General features: G+C 39.1%; 5 protein-coding genes across 5 annotated transcripts; 3 read left to right on the plus strand and 2 right to left on the minus strand.

Annotated features, from left to right (window-relative positions):
- Window positions 1-1,138: 1,138 nt before the first annotated feature.
- LOC109398656 (zinc finger protein 425) lies at window positions 1,139-3,307 on the plus strand. Its single transcript, XM_019671043.3, has 3 exons — window positions 1,139-1,495; window positions 1,559-1,701; window positions 1,760-3,307. The coding sequence occupies exons 1-3, from the start codon at window positions 1,361-1,363 to the stop codon at window positions 3,237-3,239; spliced, it is 1,758 nt and encodes a 585-aa protein (XP_019526588.3). The 5' UTR covers window positions 1,139-1,360; the 3' UTR covers window positions 3,240-3,307.
- An 8,861-nt stretch (window positions 3,308-12,168) lies between these two features.
- Window positions 12,169-18,420, minus strand: LOC109398655 (gastrula zinc finger protein XlCGF26.1). The gene is made up of 3 exons (XM_019671042.3): window positions 18,151-18,420; window positions 17,952-18,091; window positions 12,169-13,630 (listed from the first exon to the last, which is right to left on the minus strand). The coding sequence occupies exons 1-3, from the start codon at window positions 18,289-18,291 to the stop codon at window positions 12,235-12,237; spliced, it is 1,677 nt and encodes a 558-aa protein (XP_019526587.3). The 5' UTR covers window positions 18,292-18,420; the 3' UTR covers window positions 12,169-12,234.
- Window positions 18,421-18,455: 35 nt separating this feature from the next.
- On the plus strand, window positions 18,456-20,458 carry LOC109404539 (zinc finger protein 814). Its single transcript, XM_019677439.3, has 3 exons — window positions 18,456-18,715; window positions 18,777-18,916; window positions 18,979-20,458. Exons 1-3 carry the CDS (start codon window positions 18,587-18,589, stop codon window positions 20,456-20,458), a joined length of 1,749 nt encoding a protein of 582 aa, XP_019532984.3. The 5' UTR covers window positions 18,456-18,586.
- A 3-nt stretch (window positions 20,459-20,461) lies between these two features.
- On the minus strand, window positions 20,462-22,620 carry LOC109404561 (5'-3' exonuclease PLD3). Its single transcript, XM_019677462.3, has 7 exons — window positions 22,334-22,620; window positions 22,209-22,267; window positions 21,982-22,149; window positions 21,418-21,925; window positions 21,216-21,353; window positions 21,017-21,156; window positions 20,462-20,955 (listed from the first exon to the last, which is right to left on the minus strand). Exons 1-7 carry the CDS (start codon window positions 22,406-22,408, stop codon window positions 20,538-20,540), a joined length of 1,506 nt encoding a protein of 501 aa, XP_019533007.3. The 5' UTR covers window positions 22,409-22,620; the 3' UTR covers window positions 20,462-20,537.
- Window positions 22,621-23,267: 647 nt separating this feature from the next.
- Window positions 23,268-25,000, plus strand: LOC109398665 (zinc finger protein OZF; the record flags this gene model as incomplete). The annotated part of the gene is given in 3 exon segments (XM_019671050.3): window positions 23,268-23,946; window positions 24,018-24,154; window positions 24,216-25,000. Coding segments are annotated over 3 exon segments (1,063 nt in total), but the record flags the coding sequence as incomplete, so codon positions are not given.

Genomic DNA, 25,000 nt, shown 5'->3' on the forward strand with positions numbered 1-25,000 from the left:
CACAATGGATATCTCCGGTTCCTCCAAGGATTTAATTCTTCTCAGGATTCCTCTTAGGATTTACCCTTTGAATTCCTGTCGAAATTCTCCAGAGATTCCTCCTGGGGTTGCTCTCTAGATTACTCTCGGAATTCCTCCCGGGATGTCTTTAGAAAGTCCCTCCGGTTCTGGGATTTCTATCAAGATGTTAATAGGTTCCTTCCTTTCTCTACAGGATTCCCTGGGGATCCTTTTCTGGATTTCTCCAAGGACTCCTAAAGATTCTTCCAAGGATTAATGTAGAGGATCCTTAAACAATTCCTCTAAGAATTTTTATAGCTAAATATTCCTACCGTGATTCCTCGAAATATCTATTTTTGGCGCAACGTCCCAGTGAGACATAGCCTGCTCCTGAGCTTGCGTTCTGTGAGCACTTCGACAGTTTTTAACTGAGAACTTTCTCTACCGATGTCCATTTTTCATGTTTACACTAGCGTAGGCCATTTTTTTTTTGCTTTTTTATACCTATATGATCGTAATTCAACAATAGTAGGTTCCTAATTTTTATTCACCATCGTGTACGTTTCATATAGGGCATTTTATGTCAATATAGGTGATTTACACATGCAATACGTACAGTTTCAACAGCTTGGTTACTTGGGCAAGTTCTATGCTTTGCATTATATGATAGTTTGGATGTACATAGTACATATATCTCGGAAGTATCTTAAAACACAGGCACTCTTATATATATATATATATATATATATATATATATATATATATATATATATATATATATATATGTATATTGTTATATCTTATTGATTGATTTTTCGTGAATTTCAATTACGTTGTATATTGTAAAATTTTATTCTGAGCATCAGGATGATAACTTAGATGGTACCGTAGCGCCTCTCAAATAATCTTATAATGCGCTTCTTGAAGATTGATGGACATGATAGAAAAGCTAAATTTGATTCCAACATCATGGAAATGTGAACATAAATAATTTGAAAAACATTCTTTTCGACACGTGTATGTTGCATTTCCAAATGAAATAGAAACCAGAACAAATTGTGATTGTTAACTTAACAACTTAACAACTTGCTGAATTTTTATATGAAGTTGCTGTGAACAGTTGTGTGAATAAATACATTAACAAATACACACAGTATTCGTAGCGGAGAAAGTGTGTATGTGTGTGAGTCGTCTTACCTCTAGTTTTGACATTTCTCCCGTTTGATCGCCTCGAATTAAAAATATCAAACAAGCTTGTTTGTTGTTTGCTGATATGTCTCTCTTAGTTTTGAACAAGTTTAAACTTTAAATGTGATATTTTGATCGGTGTTTTCCAGCACATTGAGAAGCGCAATACAACATGACTACAATATCTTACGCCTCGGCGTGTCGCGTGTGTGCCCAAACCGGAGCAGACACCATGGAGTCCATCTACGAGCCTACGGTGGAAGGAAGGAGCCCTGCACAAGTTATTGAGGAGTGTTTTTCTATCGCGGTAGGGTTTTTACTATTGTCGAGTTGATTTTATTTTCATATTGATCTGGATTAAACTTTTTAGATGAGCTCGTGTGATGGCTTTCCCAACAAACTGTGTCAGAGTTGTAAGGACCAACTGAAATCCGTACTGCATTTCCATGCAACTATACTGGAATCTGAGAAAAAGTTCAAAAGTTTGGTGGCTCTGCCAAAAATAGAGTTTACGTGAGTAGTCCCCTATTAGGAGTTCGCTTGTCCAATGTACTAAGAATTTATGTTTCAGGGAACCGGCCGATGGGAACATTTCATCGGTATTTATCTCTGAGGAATACATTAAAACTGAGGTGGATTCTGAATGCGAAGAGATCGTCCATGATAACATAGACACCGATGAAGATGACGAACCAATAGCTCGGCGGAAGCGTCGAACAAAACGAGAGAAAAAGCGGAAAATTGTAGAAAAAGTAGAGCTTGTTATTGAAAAACTAGAGCCTAACACCGTGGTAGAAGAGCCTGTAGATCAGAAACCCAGCGTTGAGGAAGACGTAAAACCAGATACGTCGAAGCCGGTAAAGAAGAGATGGGTGGACATTCAGATTGATTTGAACTCCTCTCCAGACAATTCATCTAGTGGTGAGAACTACTCCGACTATGATAGTGCCAATAGCTCAGACAGTGAGGAAGGAGACCAAAAGCCGAAGAAAAAACGCCTGTACTATGGAGTCAAGGCCGACTCACAACCGAAGCGATGTTGCGATTGTAAGGACTTCCCACTGGATAGTCATGAAAAGGTTGAAGAACATTCCGACAAATATCATTACCGGTACCGTGTGACCAACGAGCGGGACATCGAAGACAATCCATTTGAATGTCCGACCTGCTACAAACGATTCGAATCGAAGAAAGAATTTCTGCGTCATCAACGTAAGATGTATGTGGAACGGTTGCATCCGTGTCCGAAGTGTGATGAGGAGTTCGCCAACCAATATGTTCTCCAACGACATCTCAAATTGTATCATAAGAAAAAGATGATAATTGAGCGGATGGAAGAATTGCGACAGGAATCCCACATATGTTGCGCCTGTAAGAAAAAGTTTGATTCTCACGAACAGCTTCGGGCCCATGCCGAAGACGTTCATCTCAAGCAGAGTCTCTCGTATGATGGAGATTATCAATTTGAATGTGAGGTTTGCTTCCGTCGTTTCAAAACTCGTCAGTCTATGAAAGTGCATCAGTACCGGATGTTCAAGGGCAAGAAGTTCATCTGCGCTCTTTGTGGCAAAGCATTCAAGGAAAAGGCGTTCCTTCGTGATCATGAAAACTCCCACAGAAGAGAAAAGCCCTACGAGTGTCCAAAGTGTGACGCCCGGTTTTCCATCAAAGGCTCGTACGACGCTCATGTTCGGTTACATGACGCAAAAGAAGAATTCAAGTGCGAATACTGTGGTCGTGGGTTCCGAACGAAAAGTCTGCTCAAGGGTCACCTCACCGTTCACTCGGAGGATCGTCCCTTTAAATGCCATCTGTGTCCAATCACGTTCACCCAGCAGCGCCTGTTGGATTCCCACATTGAGTTTCACCTGGGCAACAAACCATTCAAGTGTCAACAGTGTCCGGCATCGTACCGTTATCAGCGTGATTTACGGGGCCATATACGCGAGAAGCACGAGGGAATTCTCAACTTCCAGTGTACGTTCTGTCCGAAGGCGTTCAACCGGAAGAAGCCACTGTTGGTGCATCTGAAAACACACGAAGCAATTTAATGTAGACTGGCGCCCATGTGAATTGTCAATAAAATATTGTGTACGTATATTTTAAGTGCCGTGAATTAGTTGTGTTTTTCTAGAATATCACTAACAATTGTTTCTCTTTCTTTGTGTTTTGATTATTTTCATTTATAACAAATGTCAAAACCGAAGATGGCGAATCTTTCAAATTGTTTGGTAATTGCAAAAATTAATGAAAAATAATAATGATTTGAAACAAAAAGTTTCTCTGGAACCTAAACGTCATTTGGCGTAGCGAAAGTTTCTATTTTTTATAAGTAAATAAACGAAAAATTTATTTTATGTATCACTACTGTTAATCATTCAAAAATATGGAACGAGCTCACCGATGAATATCCATTCATGTGTCGGCACAGCGAAACATGGTAAACTGCTACGGCTTTACACGAGGATCTGCGACACGGAAAAAAATCCGATCTCCCGCTGTCTAAAATTCGATTGTTATCGTACTTAATTGCACCGAATTTCAAAACACCTAATGATAGATACCGAGGTATTGGGAATACATACTATGGGTGATTCTCTTACCTATCTAATGGATCATAAACTTAGCCGGTTTGAGCTTTTTTTTGAAGACAACCAGTTTTCTCCAAAGAGATTTCGATACTCTGCTACTTGGGCTATCAGTAGACAAATTGTCCAAAGTATCAGGTAATTATCCTTGCAGATCGACTGCTGTTAATTCCGTTACAGAAACAACACAGTCATCCGCAACTTGTCTCAACAAACATGAAATTTTCCATGAGACAATGATCTATGTCTCTGACCTAAAAGCCTGGGGGTGAACCCTGGGGGGGACCCTGTAGTTAAGTCGTGCAACTGCCAAGTCGCTATGATCATCCGTTTCTCAAACAGAAAATCTTATAAAAAGGTGTTCAAAATTCGTGGAAAACCGCTTGTGTCTGCGATACTAACTGGTATAAACACCTCTTTCATGTCTGAAAACTTCGAGCCCATTTGCTGCTGTTAGTAAAGGCTAGCTGAATATCTGAAGAAAGCAACGTAAGACAGTCATTCGTTCCTTTCACGGTGCTTCATTTACCGTTATTATCAAAAAAATATACCATCAAAACCTGAAACGCCATTCTCTTACTTTATCACTCCAACACCTCTGGACAAATTAAAAAAAAAAAAATCGTCAGACGAAATTTCGAGTTACGCCCTTTTAAAGGGCCTAACCCCTAAAAAATCAGGGATTCTATAGAAAAATATCATATTTCATAACAGAAGCATGTTTCTGCCATCAATATTTGATATGCCATTCTCTTTCTGTATCATTCTTACACCTCTGGATAAATTTTCTGAATAATCGATTGACCAATGTTTGAGTTACGCCCTTTTAAAGGGCCTAACCCCTAAAAAATCAGGGTTTCTATAGAAAAACATAATATTTCTGTTATGCATGTTATGCATGCATGCCTTTGCCATCAAAATTTGAAAGGCCATTCTCTGTCTTTATCATTCCTACATTTCTGGATAAATTTTAAAAATAATCGTTAGACGAAATTTTAAGTTTCGCCCTTTTAAAGGGCCTTATCCCTAAAAACAATAGGGCTTTCTATAGAATACCATCATATTTAATAGCAGAAGCATGCTTTAACGTCCCAAAAAATAAAAAGTATCATTAATAATGCTACAATTTGATACTATGCACTAATATTGACTGCATTTTGTATAACAATTAGTCATAACGCCAATATAAGGGAAGTATTCTTGAACCTGTAGGATACGGACGATGTTGGCTTCATTTACTAATATAGCCAGAACAATATAGGGGGATTAGGGGCATAATGGACACCCTAAGCAAATGAGTACTTTAGGCCTGTATAACAGAGTAAAACTTAACATATTATCAGTTGACTTACAACTTTAACTTGTTTCCTACGTCTTCCAATCATTTACAGGAGGTAGAATGTCTTTATTGTGGAGAAATAATGAATTGTAAACCGTGTGTTTTTCAGGGCTGGCAGGAAAGGTTCGGGGCGAAATGGACACCCATCGGGGCATAATGGACACCCCTGCATATTTTATGCTAATTCTTTGGTTTTATCGACCAGTTAGGTAATTACGGAGATCAATACCACAGATATAATACTCCATCTAAGACGAGTTTACATAACATCAAAGTTAATTAAACAAACTTTAGGCTAAAATATTCGGATTGATTTTTTCCAAACTCTCTAAAACGCCTAACAGTATGCAATGCACGTACATCCATTCGTAATTGCCAGTGTTCATTTCGCCCCGAATCGACTACAACATTAAAATTGTTATTTAAGGCTAATTCTGATTAAAAATAAAATACTTCATCCATTGCTAAATCTTCGTATACATGTAGATGAGTAAACATTTCACTTGTTTTTATGGTGGACACACCCCAATACTCGTAATACCTTATTTGATGCTGCTGCGAAATTATAAGAATTTCACCATATGAAAAACATATTTCAATTTCAATGATATTTTGATTATTTTGGAGCAAAATATATGGTACTTTTGAAAAATAGAACCGTGATTTGTTTCTTCACACTTATACATTAAAAGTTTTACATAAAAGTCAACGGTTTCGGCAAAAACAGGGGTGTCCATTTCGCCCCGGGTGTCCATTATGCCCCTAATCCCCCTACAATGAAAAACATAAACGACAGTTCATTAACTTATTCATTTTTATAGTTACCATTGCATACCCCTAAACTGAACTTCAAATATAATGTTGGTCAAATTCTCCAGTTACGCCCATGTAAAGGTCATAAGTGCTGAAAGTAGAATTATTTTAAAACTTAGTTTCATTTAATCATGTTTATTCTTTGGTAGCGTAGTTTAGCAGTTAAATATAACACTATCATTACAATTGATCATCTCAATGCTTATTTTTGAATGTTTATTAATTGAAAACATCATTCACCAATAAAACTAACGAATGACAAAGGCGTATGTCATCACTCATCAACATATTCGCGTATTTTTTTTATATTTCATACTGATACTATACCATTTTGAGGCTCGCACAATATGGAAGTCCTCGACTAGTAACGTAACAAAACTTTCTTATGTACCAAATAACAACATTTGATTTTGATATGTTGATATCTTACCGGTGTTCTCTAAACTAGATCAAGTTTTCTTCAAAAATGGAACGAGATTGAATAAGAAACCCTAGTAGGATCGACAAACCGGTGTTTCAAATTTATCCCCCCCCCCCCACACATTTATCGGTCCACCAGCGAAGCAAGTCAGGGTGGCCACTCAACCGGAAATATCGTAAATTAGACGGGAACAGCAAACAATTGGGAATAACCAGGAAATTACCGGGAATTCGCTTAGAACATCAATCTCCTCTGGTGTTGAAAGTCCAGAATAATCATTACTATTGCATCTTCATGAAAGTTAATGTAATTTTTCTAAAGCATGATTTATATTTTGTAATCTTACGGTACTAGATATGGAGCTCAAAATTTAATCAAAAGATTAAAACTTTTTTAAGATTACTTAGGGATCTTGAATTATTTTTTAGGTGTGTTTTAAAGAGCTATAATTATTTTTGAAAAATGTTTTCTATTATACTTTATATAATATATATCCTTCCTAACGAATCACGTTGGTAAAGGCTTAGTAACAGTGCAAAAATGGCCCTAATTTACAAGGAGGGTGTTTCCTGCGATTTGTGAGGACGTCTCACTAACATGGCCATCTTGCTAGTCGAATATCTTCGGTAATATGTTGCTGTAGCCTTTTAAATATGTTATTTAACATATAAATATGGATATAAATATGTTGTTTAAAAAGGTCGTTTTTTGCGCGACGAAATTTGTGCATCACCACTCCATGTAACATATTTGGAACTAATATGAACATGTCTATAAAATAGCAATACAAAAAACTTACGTCCCACGCTATGAATGGCAATTGATACAAAAATGATTGCTTCCTACATGTTTGAAAATACTTCCCTTATATTAGCGTAATGGCCAATTTTTATACAAATATCAATACAAATAGCCAATATTAGCGTATAGTATCAAATTGTAGCATTATTCATGATACGTTTTATTATTTGGGACTTCAAGGCATGGTTTTGTTATGTAGGGTAATTCGCTAATTGTTGAACACTACCCAAATGTTGAACAGTTTCTGAATATTTTATTATAAATCCTACTTAAGTAATTTTCATCCAACGTAAACGTATGATGTAGACACCGTCGGTGATGTAGATGCATATACATGTGGGTCACGATATCGCTCTAATTAAGTTACAAAATTATACATATTTTTCGTCAAAAAATTGATTGAAAATTTTGTACCGCTGATGACACGAAAACTGCACAATTCTTAAGATCAATTTTAAGAAACTGCTGTTACGAACTAAGCTTTGCGGGCAAATCGACCACAAATATCAAAGGCACACCATAGTTACAAGAACTGGAAGGATGTCATTAACAGTTTAACATTATTTAAAATCACATTTTCATTGTAATTTAATTTGAAAAAAATATTTTTCTTATCACAATATCATTATGCATCCATGATCCAATTGTTGAACACTGGCATAACCTACGATGTTAGCATGACTGCTAGATTTTTTTTTTCAGTTTACCTAACCGTACATTTCGTGGGGTTTCAAAGGCGTTCCAGGGATGTTCTAGGGGTGTTCCAGTGGGCTTCAGAAAGATTCCAGTGGTTTTCAATGGGAATCAAGGGCGTTTCAGAGGTGTTCAAGAGGAATTCAGAGTGTTGGGGGGTCCCAGGAGTATTTCAAGGCGTTCCAGGAGGCTCAGGAGCAATCCAAGGGTTTTCAAGGGATTTCAGGGTCGTTCCATGAGTGTTCTTGGGGGTTGAGTGGGTCCCATGGGTTTCCAGAAGAGTTTCAGGGGCTTTAAAAGGCGTACTTTTCTTACGCTTTCAGTCCTCTAGAGCTCTCTTCAAATGTGCGATTCTTTGTCATTTCAATGAATTGTCACTAGCTCGAACTAGCTGGGTACAAAATACAAAAAAAAAACCGGAAAAAATCCGCCAGGGTGAAAAAATATCGGATGTCGAGTCAAAGTCGGGTAAATTTTTATCAAATGTTGGACCACTGTTGGACCCACATCGGGTGGGTAACTGTCGTGTCTATGTTGGGTTTGGTGGCCAAAATAAAAACAGGTGAATGATAGGTTGATGTCGGGTTATACGTCATCAATAACGAACAAAGCTTCAACCGTTCAACAATTGGCGAGAACCGTCCAACATTAGGATGAGCTAGCTTAAGGAAGCGTTCAACATTTAGGTTACAGACTTCCCATACAAATGTTCTATTTTCTCTTAGAAAACGGAATTTAATAAAGGCAGTATAAGGGATAAGTAGATCTAGACGTTCACTGGATATTTTTCATCTAAAGTGGAATTATGCACGGAAAAACAAACGAAAACCAAAAAGCCGGTACTAACCGTTCAACAATTGGCGAATTACCCTAATATAATGGTTTTCTATAGAAACCCTGATTTTTTAGGGGTACGGCCCTTCAAAAGGGCGTAACTCGAAATTTCGTCTAACGATTATTTTAAATTATTTTTTTTATCTGTATTAACGAGATTTTTAGCCCTGGGCTAGTTCATCTCGGGACCCACGCTTTACTTCCCTTCCGAAGGAAGAACTCACATTTTTGCGAGATTGTCGGGAGTGGGATTCGATCCCAGGTCCTCGGCGTGATAGTCAAGTGTTCTAACCATCACACCAGGTCCGCTACATAATTTAAAAATTTGTTCAGAAGTGTAGGACTAGGAATGATAAAGAAAGAACATGTCGTTTCAGGTTTTGATGGCAGAAGCATACTTCTGTTATGAAATATGACATTTTTCTATAAAAAGCCTAATTTTTTAGGGGTTAGGCCCTTTAAAAGGGCGTAACTCAAAATTTCGTCTAACGATTTTTTTTTTAATTTGTCCAGAGGTGTAGAAATGATAAAGAAAGAGAATGGCGTTTCAGGTTTTGATGGTATATTTTTTTTTTTGATAATAACGGTAAATGAAGCACCGTGTCCTTTGCCTCTGCGGAAACCAAACTGAGTATCTAATATTAACATACCATTCGAACCCTCCCTTTCCTCCAATCATCCGGAACAACATTGTTCTCCAGGAATTGATTACATAAGTTAAACAAGTGCCTCTTTACGACGTCTGAGAAGTTTTTCAGCAAATTGAACTTGATTCGATTTATCCCTGGAGTGGAAACCATCGAAAATAGCTTATCCATGTCGAGTGTCGACCCTATCTTCGGAACAATGCTCTTCTCCCGACGTTCCAAAGGGTTCTCATCGAAATCTCGAGCGACAAAACCTCAACGATGCGACGCCAGTAACGGCTTGTTACGTTTGTAAATAGTTGTGAACATTTTGTTAATTATTTTCTAATTTATACTGTGGTTTGTACATCTATCCCGGTAATTTAATGTGCATTTTTAGTGCTCCAATCATTTCGGGCAGCAAACCAGTACAAAACACACAAGCCGTCCCCTAACACGGACATCAAACGGCAGACGGCCTTGTGCTGTTGTCCGAATCTAGATGCCCCCTTAGGATTATAAATTCCTAGACCAAAACAAGCTATGAATGCAGCAACAGATGCTGCGAACTAAAAGGCGAACTGCCAAACAAAATACATTTCTAGGATGACCGATGGACCAAGAACAATAATGAAACCTCGGGTTCGGACTTCGTTATCCATATGGATGACTGGCCACAAATTAATGTTATGTGTTGCAGGTTTGTGTTTTGTGCATTTGTAATGTTCCATTTTACTTTTCGTATCCCACTAGTTTCAAAATGTGGGGCTCGATGCGGAAAATAAAATGCGCATTTGTAGGGTTCTATTAGCAGTTGCCTACATTGTGGTACCCATCGGGAGCACAATGCATTTGTAGTGTTCCGCAAAACTTTGTTCCGTTACATTGGCGCCCAACGTGGGGCCTACTATGGGGATCCTGGATAATCCTCCATGTATACTGCAGCGATAGTGAGCTCGAATAGATTGAGCTGCCTGTCTCTAGGATTGCCATTTTTTTGTCAGAGGCACTCGTGTAACTTCGCCGGTATTCAAAATAGTCATGTTAAACTCGTCGCAGCGGTTACACACTACGGAGCAGAACGCTGTTTTGGGCAGACAAAACCTATATTGCTCTGCATATCCAATCCATCCTAGAGGTTAGGTTTCCTACATGTCTCCAGGCATGTTACATTAGAGAACTCAACGGACGGAAGTCGACAAGCAACTTGACGTTGCAGGCGTCATTCTCATCTAAAAAATAAAAAATCACCAACACTCACACATGGCCGTTTGTCTGAAGCAGCTATCTAATTGATTCCTTACGTGGGTGCAGCTGTTCTGGTGATAGTGTAGTGCCGTGCGAGCACCATATTATAGACAGCTCCATATTCTGAACAGTCGGCTAACGCAAAATAGATTTTCCTTCAATGAAGCATATATTGAATCGAGAGTTGAGGTGTCAATTTTATTATTCCCCTCTATTATCCAATCGTTACAAAACATATCGTTTTTGACTCAACTGCGATCGTAGAGAATGTGTTTGTACATAGTAAGTAACACTATGTGTTCAGAATTAGGACCACGGCTTCTTATGGTGTCCATAATTAGGAGCACGTCGTCCACAAACAAAAATATGTCTAGATCAGGGACTAGAAGTTATTACGAGATTTAATTTATTTTATACATTTAGGGTAAATGTACCAATAGTGGTGCTATTAGTAGCTTCTTGTAGTAAAATAATTGAATAAAATTGATAATACCATAAAATAAAAAGTATCAAAACGTTGATCGGTAGATTTTCACTTAAATTTGCTAGGAAAAATGTAAAAACCATTGTTTACAAGGTTGCGACCATTCATTTGCAAAGATTTACATTCATTTGCAATTATCTCAGTTCAGAAGCATGCTATCGAAAAACAATGTATGGATGAATTTAACCTTGTAGTTTTATCTGAAAGTTTGCCGAATAACATTGGGGTCGCACACGCATACCAAAGTCGTGAGCGAGCTGTGAAGGCAACTTTCCACAGCGTGAATGAAATTTACATTCACCGCGTGGAGAGTTGCCTTCACAGCTCGCTCACGACTTTGGTATACGTTTGCGACCCCAATGTTATTCGGCAAACTTTCAGATAAAACTACAAGGTTAAATTCATCCATACATTGTTTTTCGATAGCATGCTTCTGAACTGAGATAATAGCAAATGAATGTAAATCTTTGCAAATGAATGGTCGCAACCTTGATTGTTTATTTCTGTTTTTGATAATAAATCACTTGCACCAACTATAGGTACACGGTTCCTATTATGGAGGTAAAATTTAACATTGGTTCCTATAGTGGCGCATCCCATTGAATTCTTATGGGACCCACCACTATAGGAACACTACTACCACTTATAGGTGCAAAGAAGCAAAAAAATTAAGGAAAATAATTGTTTAAAATAGGGTTTTCGGCAAATCGTGACTACAAAACTGAATTTATGTTATTAATTAGGTATGATGCATCTATTAATAATGTCATTTGTAGGCTTTTTGGTCGAAATAGTGCTAAATTGCCACTACCACCACTATTGGTACTACCTCCACTAAGGGAGCATTTACCCTAGCAAGAAAACAAACACACTTAATGGTAATGTGAAGCATTTTCTCTAGCAACAAGAACTTCCATTTATTTTACTGCCTATGATCGCATAACTGTTCCATATGAATAGGAAACCCAGCAAATATGGGACTGATATGCGATCATGGGCAGTTTAGTATTTGTTGTTAGATTCCCTTAACCGTTCAGAATATGGGTAGCACGGTAGTAACATCTACGGGCGGTCAATGAAGCTCAAGCTCAAAGCAAGCTAGTTCTAATCAATGAAACAGAACAGAATTTAAGGTTGGAACACAGTTTATTACACAATTATAAACATTTTCGTCGTATTAGATAAACCCCATCCTGCCCTCAATCATCATTATGCGTCTTCAGATGAGCTTCCAGCAGCTTATGTCGGATGTACGCCTTCGGGCAGAGATTACACTTGAAGCTGCGAATCCCTTCGTGCTTCTCGCGGATGTGCCTCCTCAGATCCCGCTGATGGATATAGGATGCCGCACACTGTGTGCATTTGTGCGGCTTCAGGCCGCTGTGTCCCAGCAGATGCGCATCGAGCAGGTTCTGTCGCGTGAAAGTGATCGGGCAGAGGTGACACTTGAACGGGCGGTCCGTATCGTGGATCTGCAGATGCCCCATCAGGAGACTCTTCTTGCGGAAACCTTTACCGCAATATTCGCAGTTGTAGATTTCCTCGGCATCGTGCATTTTCACGTGCACCTCGAAAGAATTCTTGATTGCAAACCTTGCCGGACAGTGGACACACTGGAAGGGAGCAATTTTTCGGTGCAGATTCTCATGTTCCGCCAGTCGCATCTTTTCGCGGAAAGACTTCCCGCACAGCGTACAAATGAATTTCTTTTCTTTGAAGAATCGAACCTGGTGATGTTTCAGTGATTTACAGGTTTTGAACCGGTTATAGCAAATTCCACATTCGAATGTCTTGGACGTATCGTAGAACACTCGTTCCCGGGCGTGCGTCTTTTCGACGTGCTCCTTGAGAGCGTCTGCGGTCGGGAATTGCTTTGTGCATCCACAGCACAAGTTTGCCTTACTTCGCATCTCTTCCATTTGGGCAAACTTTAATTGTTTCTTGTGCTCAAACTTGATGTGTTGTTTCAGAACAAACAGATTGGCAAAATCCTCTTCGCACCTCGGACAAGGATGCAGCTCGTCGACGTACATTTTCCGTTGATGTCTGAGGTACAGTATTTTGGTGTCGAAGCGTTCGTAACAGACGGAACACTCGAACAGTCGATCGCCGTACTCTTTTGGATTGGTGATACGGGAGTTCAAATGATACTGATCGGAATGTTTTTGCACCTTTTCGTGGCTATCCAGCGGTTCCTTGCACGAACAGCAACGTTTTGGTATATTTGTCGGTTTTGTGTAGGCTCGCTTAGCCGGCGGTTTGTCGGACTCGTCGTAGTCGGGATCTTCACCGGAGGTAAGGTTCTGATCATAGTCGTTGTCCTCGTTGTGATCTTCTTCTTCTGAAGAGGAAGAAGCTTCCGTTTTGGTTGGAATATGTGGTGGCGTGGGGTTTGGCTCGGTGTGCTCTCGTAGTTTTTCCTGAGATTGTAAATGAGTAACTTCTAATCTTTTTCTTGGCTTTCGTCTTTTCGGATGAACCTCTTCGATGCATTCTATGATTTCTATTTTATTCTCTTCCTCAATGTACTCCTCAGAGCTTTCGGTTTTGATCTCAATCTCGGTTATGCATACTTCAGAGTTTTCGTGAAAAAGTCTGTAAAATAATAAAAAAAATAACATGGGAAATTAATGCAATTTGTGGATCCACGGAGCTATGGAAAGAGCCACCGCTACTGAAGACTGGCGCTTAGACCTAGCTCAATTATGGAAATGGTCTATGCAGATTCTTTGGCTTCTAGAATGATAATCCCTGATCCACTGAAAAGTAAACAAACTTCTCTCGACGGTCAAAATTTTCTTTAAGTGGAACATTTTTTGAGTTATTCTGTTTGAATGTTTTGAAGTTTACTGAAATTCAAATATCTTGCGCTGGAGTGAACCAATTTTAAATCTTTTAGCATGAATTTAAAGATGAATATAATATTTTTTGATCATTCAATACACAAGGTGTAAATACGCCAGCCCAGAATGATGAGGACCTACGGAGAGACACTTAATCTCTTTGGCAACGTCACTTCCCAATGAGGTACAGATACAGGTGGCACAGATAAACATTGCGAACCACTAGTTGTCTCTTTTGTTCTACCGCGGATCTAATGTAACTCAATTAATGATGTCACTAATTGAGTTGCATAAGATCAGCGTTAGAACTAAAGAGACAACTAGTGGTTCGCAATGTTTATCTGTGTCACCTGTATCTGTACCTCATTTGTCACTTCCAACTTTGGCTGTGGCGAATGTTGCTAATATTTAGCAACAACACTTATAAAAACGTCTTCATGAAATACCAATTTATACTCATAAAATTTAAATATTCACTTGCTTATAGTGGTGAAAAACCTAACTCCTTGACATCTATAAAAGCGTCGGCAAGTCACTGGACTAAAGTAGAAGTCATATAATCAGCATCCTTCCTTTTCCTCGTAATGGAGAAGATGGGCGTGGCCGGCAATGGAGTTTTCATGTCTTTTCAACTATGATCTCCGAATGGATAGCCTTATGGGATTAGCCATAACTGGTACACTATGACGAAATAGGGTGCAAGGAAGCCGAAATTTTAAGGGAAACGATTAATTCCTATCAAAATTTGAGCAAATTGTGAAGTTTCAAGAGTGCAATCATCTTTTGTGAAAGTGATCTTTCGTTCACAAAATGTTTCTTGTTGGTTTGCATCGTTAAAGGTTGAAAATCAACTATGGCGAATTTGAGGTACTATAGCCATAACTGGTACAATGAGCCTAGAACCAAAATCGATTTCAAATAACAAGCCTTGTACAGTATGACCCATAAAAAATGCGACAGTTTTCAAAGTCATCGTTCCCCTATTTCGAACTGATTAACCTTGCATGTATCTATTGGATAGTATAGTAGAGCCACTAATCTGATAATGGCAAAGGAACATAGACTGATTTCATGCACATACCTTTGGAAATATAACGTTGAACATATGGATGTCGAAATCGTCCACGCGCCAGAGGCCGTTTTTAAGAATGTAATTTTCTTTCAATTGCTTTCAATCATATTCAATCAAATTTTATTTTCAAAATAGTACTTTTATGGCTGGATAAGGTCTTCAGGAGTTCGTTGGTTCGTCGGACAAGAACGAAAAAAAAATAAGTTATGAATTAAGAGACATTTTCTGAAAATTGAATTATTTGACAAATGATATTTTTTAGAAAATATTATGTTTTAAGCATGAAATTGTTTTTAAGTACTTAGTATTTGTACCTATCATAAAGGTGGGGCAAAAGTTCGACCATAGTTGAAAAATCAGTAATTCTCAAAAAATCGAAGCAGATAGAAATACATGAATACCGTGTGGTGATTTTACCATCCATGAGCTAAAATTTTGCTGAACAAAGTTACGCCAAATGTCTTTTCAATTTTGAGTTACTATACTTTTTGTATGTGTGTGTCTTATTCGAACTTTTGCCCCACCACTGGGGCAAAAGTTCGAATTTTGTGTTTGTGGAATTTCGCTAACCGTAGCACCACGGGGGTGAATCTTCGTCACGAAAACCACTGCTCGTTTGAAAGCTCAACACTAGCGAACCTGGTGGTGGAAGTCAAGCTTTTTCCTACAGCGAGCATAGGGAGACGACGTAGCACGCTTTGATGATTTTTTTATTTTCACATGGAAATTCATTCCAATCTAGTTCTCCAAGTGACAATTTCACGACTTCCACCTCGAAACTTCAAATTTGTTCGAAGATACACATCTGTTCTGTGGTAGCACACTATTTTGACACTTTGGTAATAGGACTACCCAAAACCAATTCATATTTGATGTTGGAACTGGAATACACTTTAAAGTTCGATCTGGATTTTACCCAAATCGGGGTTAAATTTACTACACCAAAAATTAGTAGTTTTCCGCCAAATTCAGATAAAACAACTTTTTTTTTCAACTTTGATCGAATTTTCTTATTGATTCCATCATTTTTAGAGATCATATGGACATTTTGCAGAATTTTTGGTTTTTACCTAAAGTTGCCACATGACTCGAACTTTTGCCCCACAATTCGAACTTTTGCCCCACTCTGTGTAAAAAATGATTTCCAAATCTTTTTTGCAAAAAGTTAAACATGCTACAGCATCCTCAAAATATACCTAGTTACGCCCAAAAATAAAATATCGGATTCGATTTCATTACAATTCCATTGCATGCGTTGGAAGGACCATCGCATATTACAATTTTTTGATCAAAAACCAACATTTTGTCATAACTTTTGGAAATATTGATCAATTTTCATAACTTTTGGAGTGAAAGACTCTTTTTCAAAAAGGCTTCGGACAACCTTGACACCCGAAAGAAATAATTAGAATTGAGCTCAAAAATTTCAAAATAAACTATTGCCCCACTCTAACTTTTGCCCCACTTTACTCTATGCCTTCATCGACAAAAAATTGTTTTGAAAAATGTTCAAACAGTGTTAAGTTTTTTTTATTAAAATACGGTTTTTAATATGTAGCACCTTTTTTAGTTTTTGTTTCCTAAACGTTTTAAATTATTTTTAAAATTTTTTTCAAACATGGGCGTATTAAAGAGTACATATTTCTTCATGGTTTCCATGTGTTTAAAAGTTTTTATCTTAGTTCATTTTGCACTGAAAATCAGAGGAAAACTTGATTTTATTTAGAAATTGTTAACAATTATAAGGTATCTCATATAGGGTATGTGTGCCATCAGTAATCTCACGCTCCCATATTCATCCTATTCGAAAACAAGCGATTATGGCACCGATTGATTCCGTTCTTTGTGCTAACATGGATGCTCACCTCTAACAAAAATACAAAAATAAGAAACAAAACAAACAGCGCTCCGATCCCTTGTTTTTCATTAGGATTATTTCATTAAAAATCATCAAATACCTAGCGCAAAAAAAATGGAATGTCGCATTTTTTATGGGTCATACTGTATGGTAAGTCGTACAAATTCCAATCTATTTTGAATTTTTAGTGGCTACGCAGTCTTTATCCTTGAAACGAGTTTCCTATTTACGCAAAGTTTTGAATCTACGTTTCACGTTTTCGACCTCAAGGCATGATTTTACATTAAAAATGATCAACAGTTCACCTAGTTCATAAATACTGTAAAATAGTTCCGTTGGTTGGACAGTATACTTTTTGAGGTGGATATCTTGAATTTTACGCAACATTTAAGCATTCTGACTTTAGAGAAGTTGTGCACAAGATAAGACTTCCTATTTCGAAGGCAGTTTATTTCAGGATTGGCTCACAAGGTCGATTTCTCTCGGAATTCATTCCAGAATTCCTTCAAAAACTTATCCCGATAATCCTTCCGGGATTCCTCCCTGGTTCCTACAGGGGTTCTGACAGATATTCCACCCAACATTTATCCCGGAGTTCGTTTCGGTTTTTTTTGCTCAATGTCTCCGCGGTTTCTTCCTAGGATTGCCCCTGGAATTCCATACAGGACTCCTCCAATGATTTCTCTAGGACCAAAACGAGTTTGATGAACGTTCGTGTCTACTGTTGAACATTTCTTTACAAAGTGATAGGCAAAGATCAGCCTCAACAACCACGTTACATTTTTTACAGAATCCGATCCGATCAATTTGTTCGCTTTGCGAAAACTGTGCATTGAAAACTGTGACAGATCTGTGCCAACAGTGAGCTAATAAATGCGGAAACCAGTACCGCAAACCGGGGTCAAATTGATCTCCGGGTTGAAATTGATCAGACGTTTTTCCGTTAGATAAAGTATGTTTTAAACAGTTTTCTCACATATATTGTTTAGTATAGGATTCCTATATCACGATACTTGGAAGGAAACTGTTTAAAGTATGCTTGATCTAACTGAAAATCGTCTGATCAATTTCGACCCGGAGATCAATTTGACCCCGGTTTATGGTACCTCAGGACTAAATTGAGATTTTTTTTATTCCACTTACCCGCTCTCATCCTTGGGAGTTACGGTGTCGAGCGTTTCCACCGATGCCTTGAGTTGTGTCACAAATCGAAGCGCTGCATCCAGATCGGTTTTGCAGTTGGAACAGATCCTATCCCTGTTAGCTGCACTACTTTTCGATACCTGAAAAGAACTTTCTCGATTGTTATCGGTTCGAAATGAGTTGGCCCCATTCCACTTACTTCCACTCCAAAACAGTACTGAATGATGTCGGCCGGTGTTTTCTGTTGCCAAAATGATTCAAACAATGGCCACATTGGTCGCGATGGGTCTGCCGCCGATAGGCATACTCGACAAGTTGGATTTTCTAGTATTCGATCCATTTTTTGGTGAATGAACGAAAATTTACTTCATTGCGGTCCGTCCGATTTGTTTACGTTTTTGCTTTGAGAACAAAGTTTGTTCGAGGGGTCCACAAACAGTTGATGATGATGTCAAAGCCAATGGAACCCCCCGAAATAGTGATAATAAATGTGTTTCTTTTTGTTTTGATGCGGTTTTCGTTAGGCAGTGCCATATACAGTCAGTGTATAATGTTTATAATCTATACTACAGATGTGTTTAACTTCTGAAGCTGATTTGTCTCCCATGGCGCTATAGTAAAGCACGTATTTCAAAATGACAACAGAAGATGTTTGTCGAATTTGCGGGAATACAAAAACAGTTAAAATGTTTCGCTTTTCGGATACAATTTGTGATAGCAATAGAACAACAGCTCAAGTGATAGAAGATTGTTTCGGATTATCGGTACGTAATGCATCGATCATTCATTTTTTATCGATTGTATTAAATAATTTTACTTTTACAGATATCGGAAGACGAACTATCTAGCTTTTACTGTATTCAATGTAAAAATGATCTGAAAGTAGCACTAAAGTTGATTACCAGTATTCGGGAATCAGACCTAAAACTCAAATCGATTCTAACAATTCCAAAAGTAGAAGTATTGTAGGTATTCAGTACTAGATAACGAAACTGAATAGCTTTCAATCGAATTTGCTTTCTTTTAGAGAACCAACGGTTGATAACATATCTTCGGTATACGCCGGAGAAATTGAAATCAAATCCGAATTAACTGATGACTGTTTTGACGAAGTTGACAATGATGTTGATGAGCATATTGCACATTCAAGAACCACACACTCTAAAAGACGAACAAGAAGCCAACATGTTGCTCAAAGCATCGAAGTTGTTGAGAGTGAGGAGGAAATTTTGCTGGAAGAATCTGTTGTGCATACGGGCGTAAAACAGACAAACTCGGAAGTGCATATTAGAAAGACCAGGCGATTCAGTACCTACACTACTCGTTCGGAGGATGCTCTGTCCGCATCATCGGGTGATTCGGACGATTCCGATTTCGAACCGGATTGTGATTCGCGAGAGGATTCGGAGGGTAACAAAGTCAAACAGCGCGCATATTATGGCGTCAAGTCCAATTCGCAACCAAGGAGATGTTGTGCGTGCAAAAATTTTCCTCTCGATTCGCACGACAAAGTACAAGAGCATTCCGATAAGTACCACCTCAAGATGCGTATGGCAAACCCGAAAGACTACGGAGATAAGATATTCGAATGTCCGGCTTGCTTCATGAGGTTCGACGTGAAGAAGTTGTTCCTACAGCATCAACGCAAGATGTACGTGGATATGTTGCATCCCTGTAAACAATGCGAAGAGGAGTTCGCTAATTTCTACGTCCTACAAAAACACATACAACTCAACCACCAACGGAAGTTGAAACTCCGTGAACTCGAAGAACTGCGTATTAAAAGCAACATTTGTTGTGGCTGTCGGACGAAGTTCAACTCCCAGGAGGAGTTAAGGGAGCATGCCTTGAAAGTTCACTTTCCCCTACGTGAGCCGCCAGATGGCGACAATACAGTGGAATGTGATATCTGTTGCAAGACTTACAAATCGATCAAGTATCTTAAAGACCATCGGTTGCGATTCTTCAAAAAGAAGAATTGGATATGCGCTCAGTGTGGTAAAAGTTTTCGGGAGAAGACGCAACTGGAAGGGCATGAGGATTCCCATCGAAATGTTCGAAAATACGAGTGTCCCATCTGCCACGCTAAGTTTGCCATGAAAGCTTCCTGGCAGGCGCATGTGAAATACCACGATGCTCAAGAAATCTATCATTGTGAGTATTGCGGGAAGGGTTTCCGGAAAAAGGGTCTGATGAAGGCACATTTGCGTATTCACTCAACCGATCGGCCTCACAAGTGTCCCATGTGTCCGCTGACATTTACCCAAAAGAATCGCCTAAACTCCCACGTATTGGAGCACTCCGGCCAGAAGTCGTTCAAGTGCGATCGCTGCCCGGCGTCCTACGTCCATCAGCGAGCTCTTCGACGGCACGTCCGCGAAAAACACGAGGGACTTCACTCTTTCAAGTGCCACATTTGTCCCAAGGGATTCATCGAACTAAAACCACTGCAGGTTCATTTGAAAACGCACGAACGGAGTCACGAGGCGACTTTCTCAAAAAGTTAAACATTCAGTATTGTGCTAATTTATTTAAGAGTTCAATCAAATTTTATAAAAATATCATGTATAAAATAATGTTAATAAACTAATCAAATCTAACGGCGTATTTACTGGTCCAGTCTCTTTCGAAAATGGCCTGGAGATCGCTGACGATGGTACCGTTGGGTGCGAACGATGACATGACCAGTCCGATTCCGGCCGTATCGATGAAGTAGTCCCCGGACCAGTTGGAAGTTCCGATATAGGCAGTGTTGTCCGTTACCATGTATTTGTTGTGGTTGACCCTTCCGAAGGGAATCTTCTCCTGATCTTCCGAGGCTGGTACCACGAACCGCTTGACGTCGATTTCTACACCTTTCATGCAGCCGGACAGCGCTTGGATCGAGTTGAGGAAGTGATTCTCCGATTCCCGAGAGTGTTTCCAGTAGGAGATCAGCAGTCGTACGGAGACTTTCCTGTCTATTGCCGCCCGACGCAGAGCATCTTCGATTATGGGCCAGTAGCTGGAAGATATAGTTTCGTTAGTTTTAGGGCTTTTGAATGACTGTGGTGGACGTCACTTACTGTGGCTTAGGAGTGTACAGCGTTAACGGGACGTAGTCCATCACCGATATGTGAATGAACTTCTCGGCTTTTTGGATGACGTCGAGAATTGCGTCAACATCGTGGCTGCGACCGCTGGTTGACATAGGAGGTGGAGAACTCTGGGGTGTCCAATATCAGAATGTTAGTGATAGAGTATACTAACCGAATAATAACTCACCGATAGATAGGTATCCACTTTGAAGTTGTTGTTGTTGAACACAACGGATAGTGTGTTATTAGCGTTATACTTTGTAGCGTAAGCTTCTGGCCAATGTTCAGGTATTTGTGAGTCAGGAACGCCCATGTCCCAATAAACCTTGAAGAAAATATATAGTTATTACATCCATCAATTTTAAAAGACCAGCATCGACGCTACTTACATTGAATATCTTAGCGATATCCTTTGACAAACAGGAACAATTCGTTGCCAATACGCCCAGTTCTTTAACCTGCGTCAGCGATCGCCAGTCCATGTTTGCGCTACCAACGTAGAAGTGCGTCCTATCGATAACCCACAACTTGGTATGAAGAACACCTCCTCCAAAGAGGCGCGGGAAATCTACCGATCGCACTTGAGCAGCTTTTCGATTAGCAAGAATTTCTGTGTCGACGCACGGATTGGCGGCCGTTGGTGCACTTTGAGCTATTTTAATCGATACATTGCCTGCCAATCCTGTTTCCAGCAGAAGTTTGAAGATGTCTTCCCCTTGCCAGGCACTCGAGTGATTGTACACATCTTCACGCTTCAATGTCCAGTAGAATGAACCTATCTCGATAGAACTTTTAGCCATACCGATCAACGTTTTCCAAGCATCGTAAGTGGACATGAACGCAGGACTTCCTTTGGGATAAACCAATCCCTCGGGAATGCTCTCCACTATTTGAATGCTAAACGAGAAATTCACTGTTAGTTTCCTATCATTTTACTTCAATTCGAAACTCACTTGCATCCCTCCGCACAGACATCGTTTCGAAGACGATTCACTCTTGATCGTTGATCAGCCAACTTGTCGCTGTGATCGAGCAGTGGCAGTAAAACAACCATCACGATCAGGACCAGTATCATCGTTATCGGAATGCATGATGGGCGACACCGTTTGAACAACGACCAACTGGAAAGATCAAACTTCTTTAGTGTAGTGTCCCACGAAAACACCCTCAATCTACCTACTCTCGTCCTCCATCTTCTACCCATTGAAATTCGTCGTTCTCATTGGAATCATCGACTACCTGAAAAAATTAACTTTGATGTGAATCTATTTTCAGTTGTAAACCAAGCCAAACCCCGAAATTTACCTTCTGCATTGTCGTCTTCTGATGCACCGCTTTGGCATCCGTTTGCTTCGAACCAAGCGACAGTTGTAACTTCATACTGAAATATCAAATTGAAACTCTCCTGCTATCTCTCTATGCTAAACCACCGCACAATTTTGGTACGTTATGAACATTGGTACCCAAAATACGCCATACGGTCCAAAAGCGGCGATAAAATCAGCTCAAACTACGCGGCTTCTGAATTATTCACTTGCAATAATACCGCAGCGCAGTCTGCTTGCTATACCTACTTCAATTTCAGAAATGGCAAGAATATGCTACGCCGACTACCAACAAGTGAGTTGTTTTGTTTTTGTTTTTCCTGTAACGTGCAATTTGATATGGTGTCAGTGTGAATCATGCGGGATCCTGTGCGTTTGTATTGCCGTATCGATGTGTTCAATGCGATAAGTGTGAATAACCTAGGATCGTTTAGTAGACTCATGTAGACGTATTATTGACGACCATTTTTTATTTGAATTTTGAAATCATTTAAACCGTACCAAATATAATTTAGCAGTTCTCTTAATTATCCGCAAAAAAATAAGGCAAGTAGACGAAAAGAATTACTATTGCACCACATTACATTCACGATAATACTGGAAGACTTCTTTGAGGCATCTATGGAGTGATCCATTAACGAATCTCAGCATGAATTGCATCAGTAATGCTATCAAGAGTTTTTGGAGAAATTCTAACAGAAATTTTGGGGAGTATTCCAGCAGGTATTCTTGAAGGAACCCAAAGATGAATTCCTGAAGAATGTGAATTTCTGGAAGAATCCTAGAAAAAATGCTAGAATTCCTCCATTAATTCTTGCTAGGAATCCCTAAGCATTTACAGCCGACATCCCTCCAAATATTCCTCTTGCAGTTCTTCCATTTTTCCTTCTTCATTTAGGGATTCTTCCAGGAATACTTTCTTTGATTCATCTAGCAATATCTGTTAGATGTTCTTGCTAAGATTCTCATTATAATTCTTTCCGGAAATCCTCTGAATATTCCTGTTGTGATTTCGTCAATGAGGAATTACACCTGTTGTGCTTTCGGAAAGTCATGTTGTGATTCCTCCAGGGAATACTGCAGGAGTGCTTCCATTCCCAAGGATTCCTCCAGGAAATCTATTTGGGATTCTTCCAGAAAATCCCCCTGTGCTAGCTCGAGGAACCCTAATGTACCATGTATCATGTAGATAATTCTCTTCGTACGGTAATCTTCAACAGACCACACAATCGTGGAATGTTGGTGTAAATTAATTGAAGCATTAAAGACACGAAACTTAATGAAAGTTTATTTGATCGGTTGATGTGCAAACACCACCTTGTACGAATATCAAACCAAGTCACTTCCATTCATCCCTCCGATATGTTTGTTTTCGTTTTGTTTTTCAGTTCCAAACAAGCGATGTAATGTGAAGGATTGTCGGTCAGAAATTTGAAATTGTTCTGTTTGAAAATGGCCTTATCGGATGACATTGAGTACAAAATATGTATCATTTGCACCGAATCGTGCGAACAAATGTATCTTACACAAGAGGATACGGTTGAGAGGCAAAATTTGGAAGATACATTGAAATCTATTTTTGAAAAATTGCAGGTTTGTACATAATAATTGAATTTCGTTTTATATTTTGTCAATTTCATGAGTTGATTTTTGTTGCTATTCAGATATCATTCGACGAGTGTTTGGCCATAAACCTGTGCAATGTTTGCACGGAGGAGCTGACTGTCACATCCCGGTTTATTAGGAAAATTGAAGAGGGCAAACCCAAGATTAGAAATCTTATTGCCACGGATTTGCCTCAGTGAGTTATCAGTTTGTTTTTTTTTTTTGTTCAAGCGATTTGATTTACTTTAACTTTTCAGAGATGATATTAGTAGGTCTTCTAGTTTAGAAAACATTACCATCAAATGTGAAGATGATGATGAGTTTGATGAACAAAATAATACAGAATCTGAAGCAATTGGAGATCCAGAATTTTCGGAGATTTCAAAAAACTGTAACACTGCAAAATCATCAGAAGACGAAGAAAAGTTTGATCCTAGAAGTACTAGAGCAAGCACCAAACCAGAACCACAACCAAAACGTTGCTGTGGTTGTAAGACAGCGTTGACAACAGCTGAGCAAGTGCACATTCATTCAGAAAAGCGTCATCGCCGAGATAGGATCACCGAAAGCCAAATCATCGAAGATGAACCATTTGAATGTCCAGTATGCTTCGCAAGATTCCAAAACAAGACAGATTTCCTCCGTCATCAGCGGACCATGTATGCCGATGAGCTGTTCCCGTGCAAACGCTGTCCCGCTGAGTTTGCCAATGCCTATAACTTACGCTTGCATGAAAAGCGTTTTCATAAACGTGAGAATACAAACGCCCGCATCGATGAGATGCGTCTTACGATACATAAATGCTGCATTTGTCGAGAACAATTTGATTCCCTGGATATGGTTAAGTATCACGTAATAAAACGTCATCCACTCCTAGGTGAAAACATCGAGTCAGATAATCAGTTTGAGTGTGAAATATGCTCTCGTTGCTTCAAAACCCAGAAAGTTCTCATTGAACATCAGCGGCGGCCTTTTAGGAAGTATCGATTCCAGTGCTCTCATTGCGGTAAAACGTTTAACGAACGGCAGGTATTCACCGATC

Source organism: Aedes albopictus, unplaced genomic scaffold (assembly GCF_035046485.1).
Source record: "Aedes albopictus strain Foshan unplaced genomic scaffold, AalbF5 HiC_scaffold_453, whole genome shotgun sequence".
Taxonomy (NCBI): domain Eukaryota; kingdom Metazoa; phylum Arthropoda; class Insecta; order Diptera; family Culicidae; genus Aedes; species Aedes albopictus.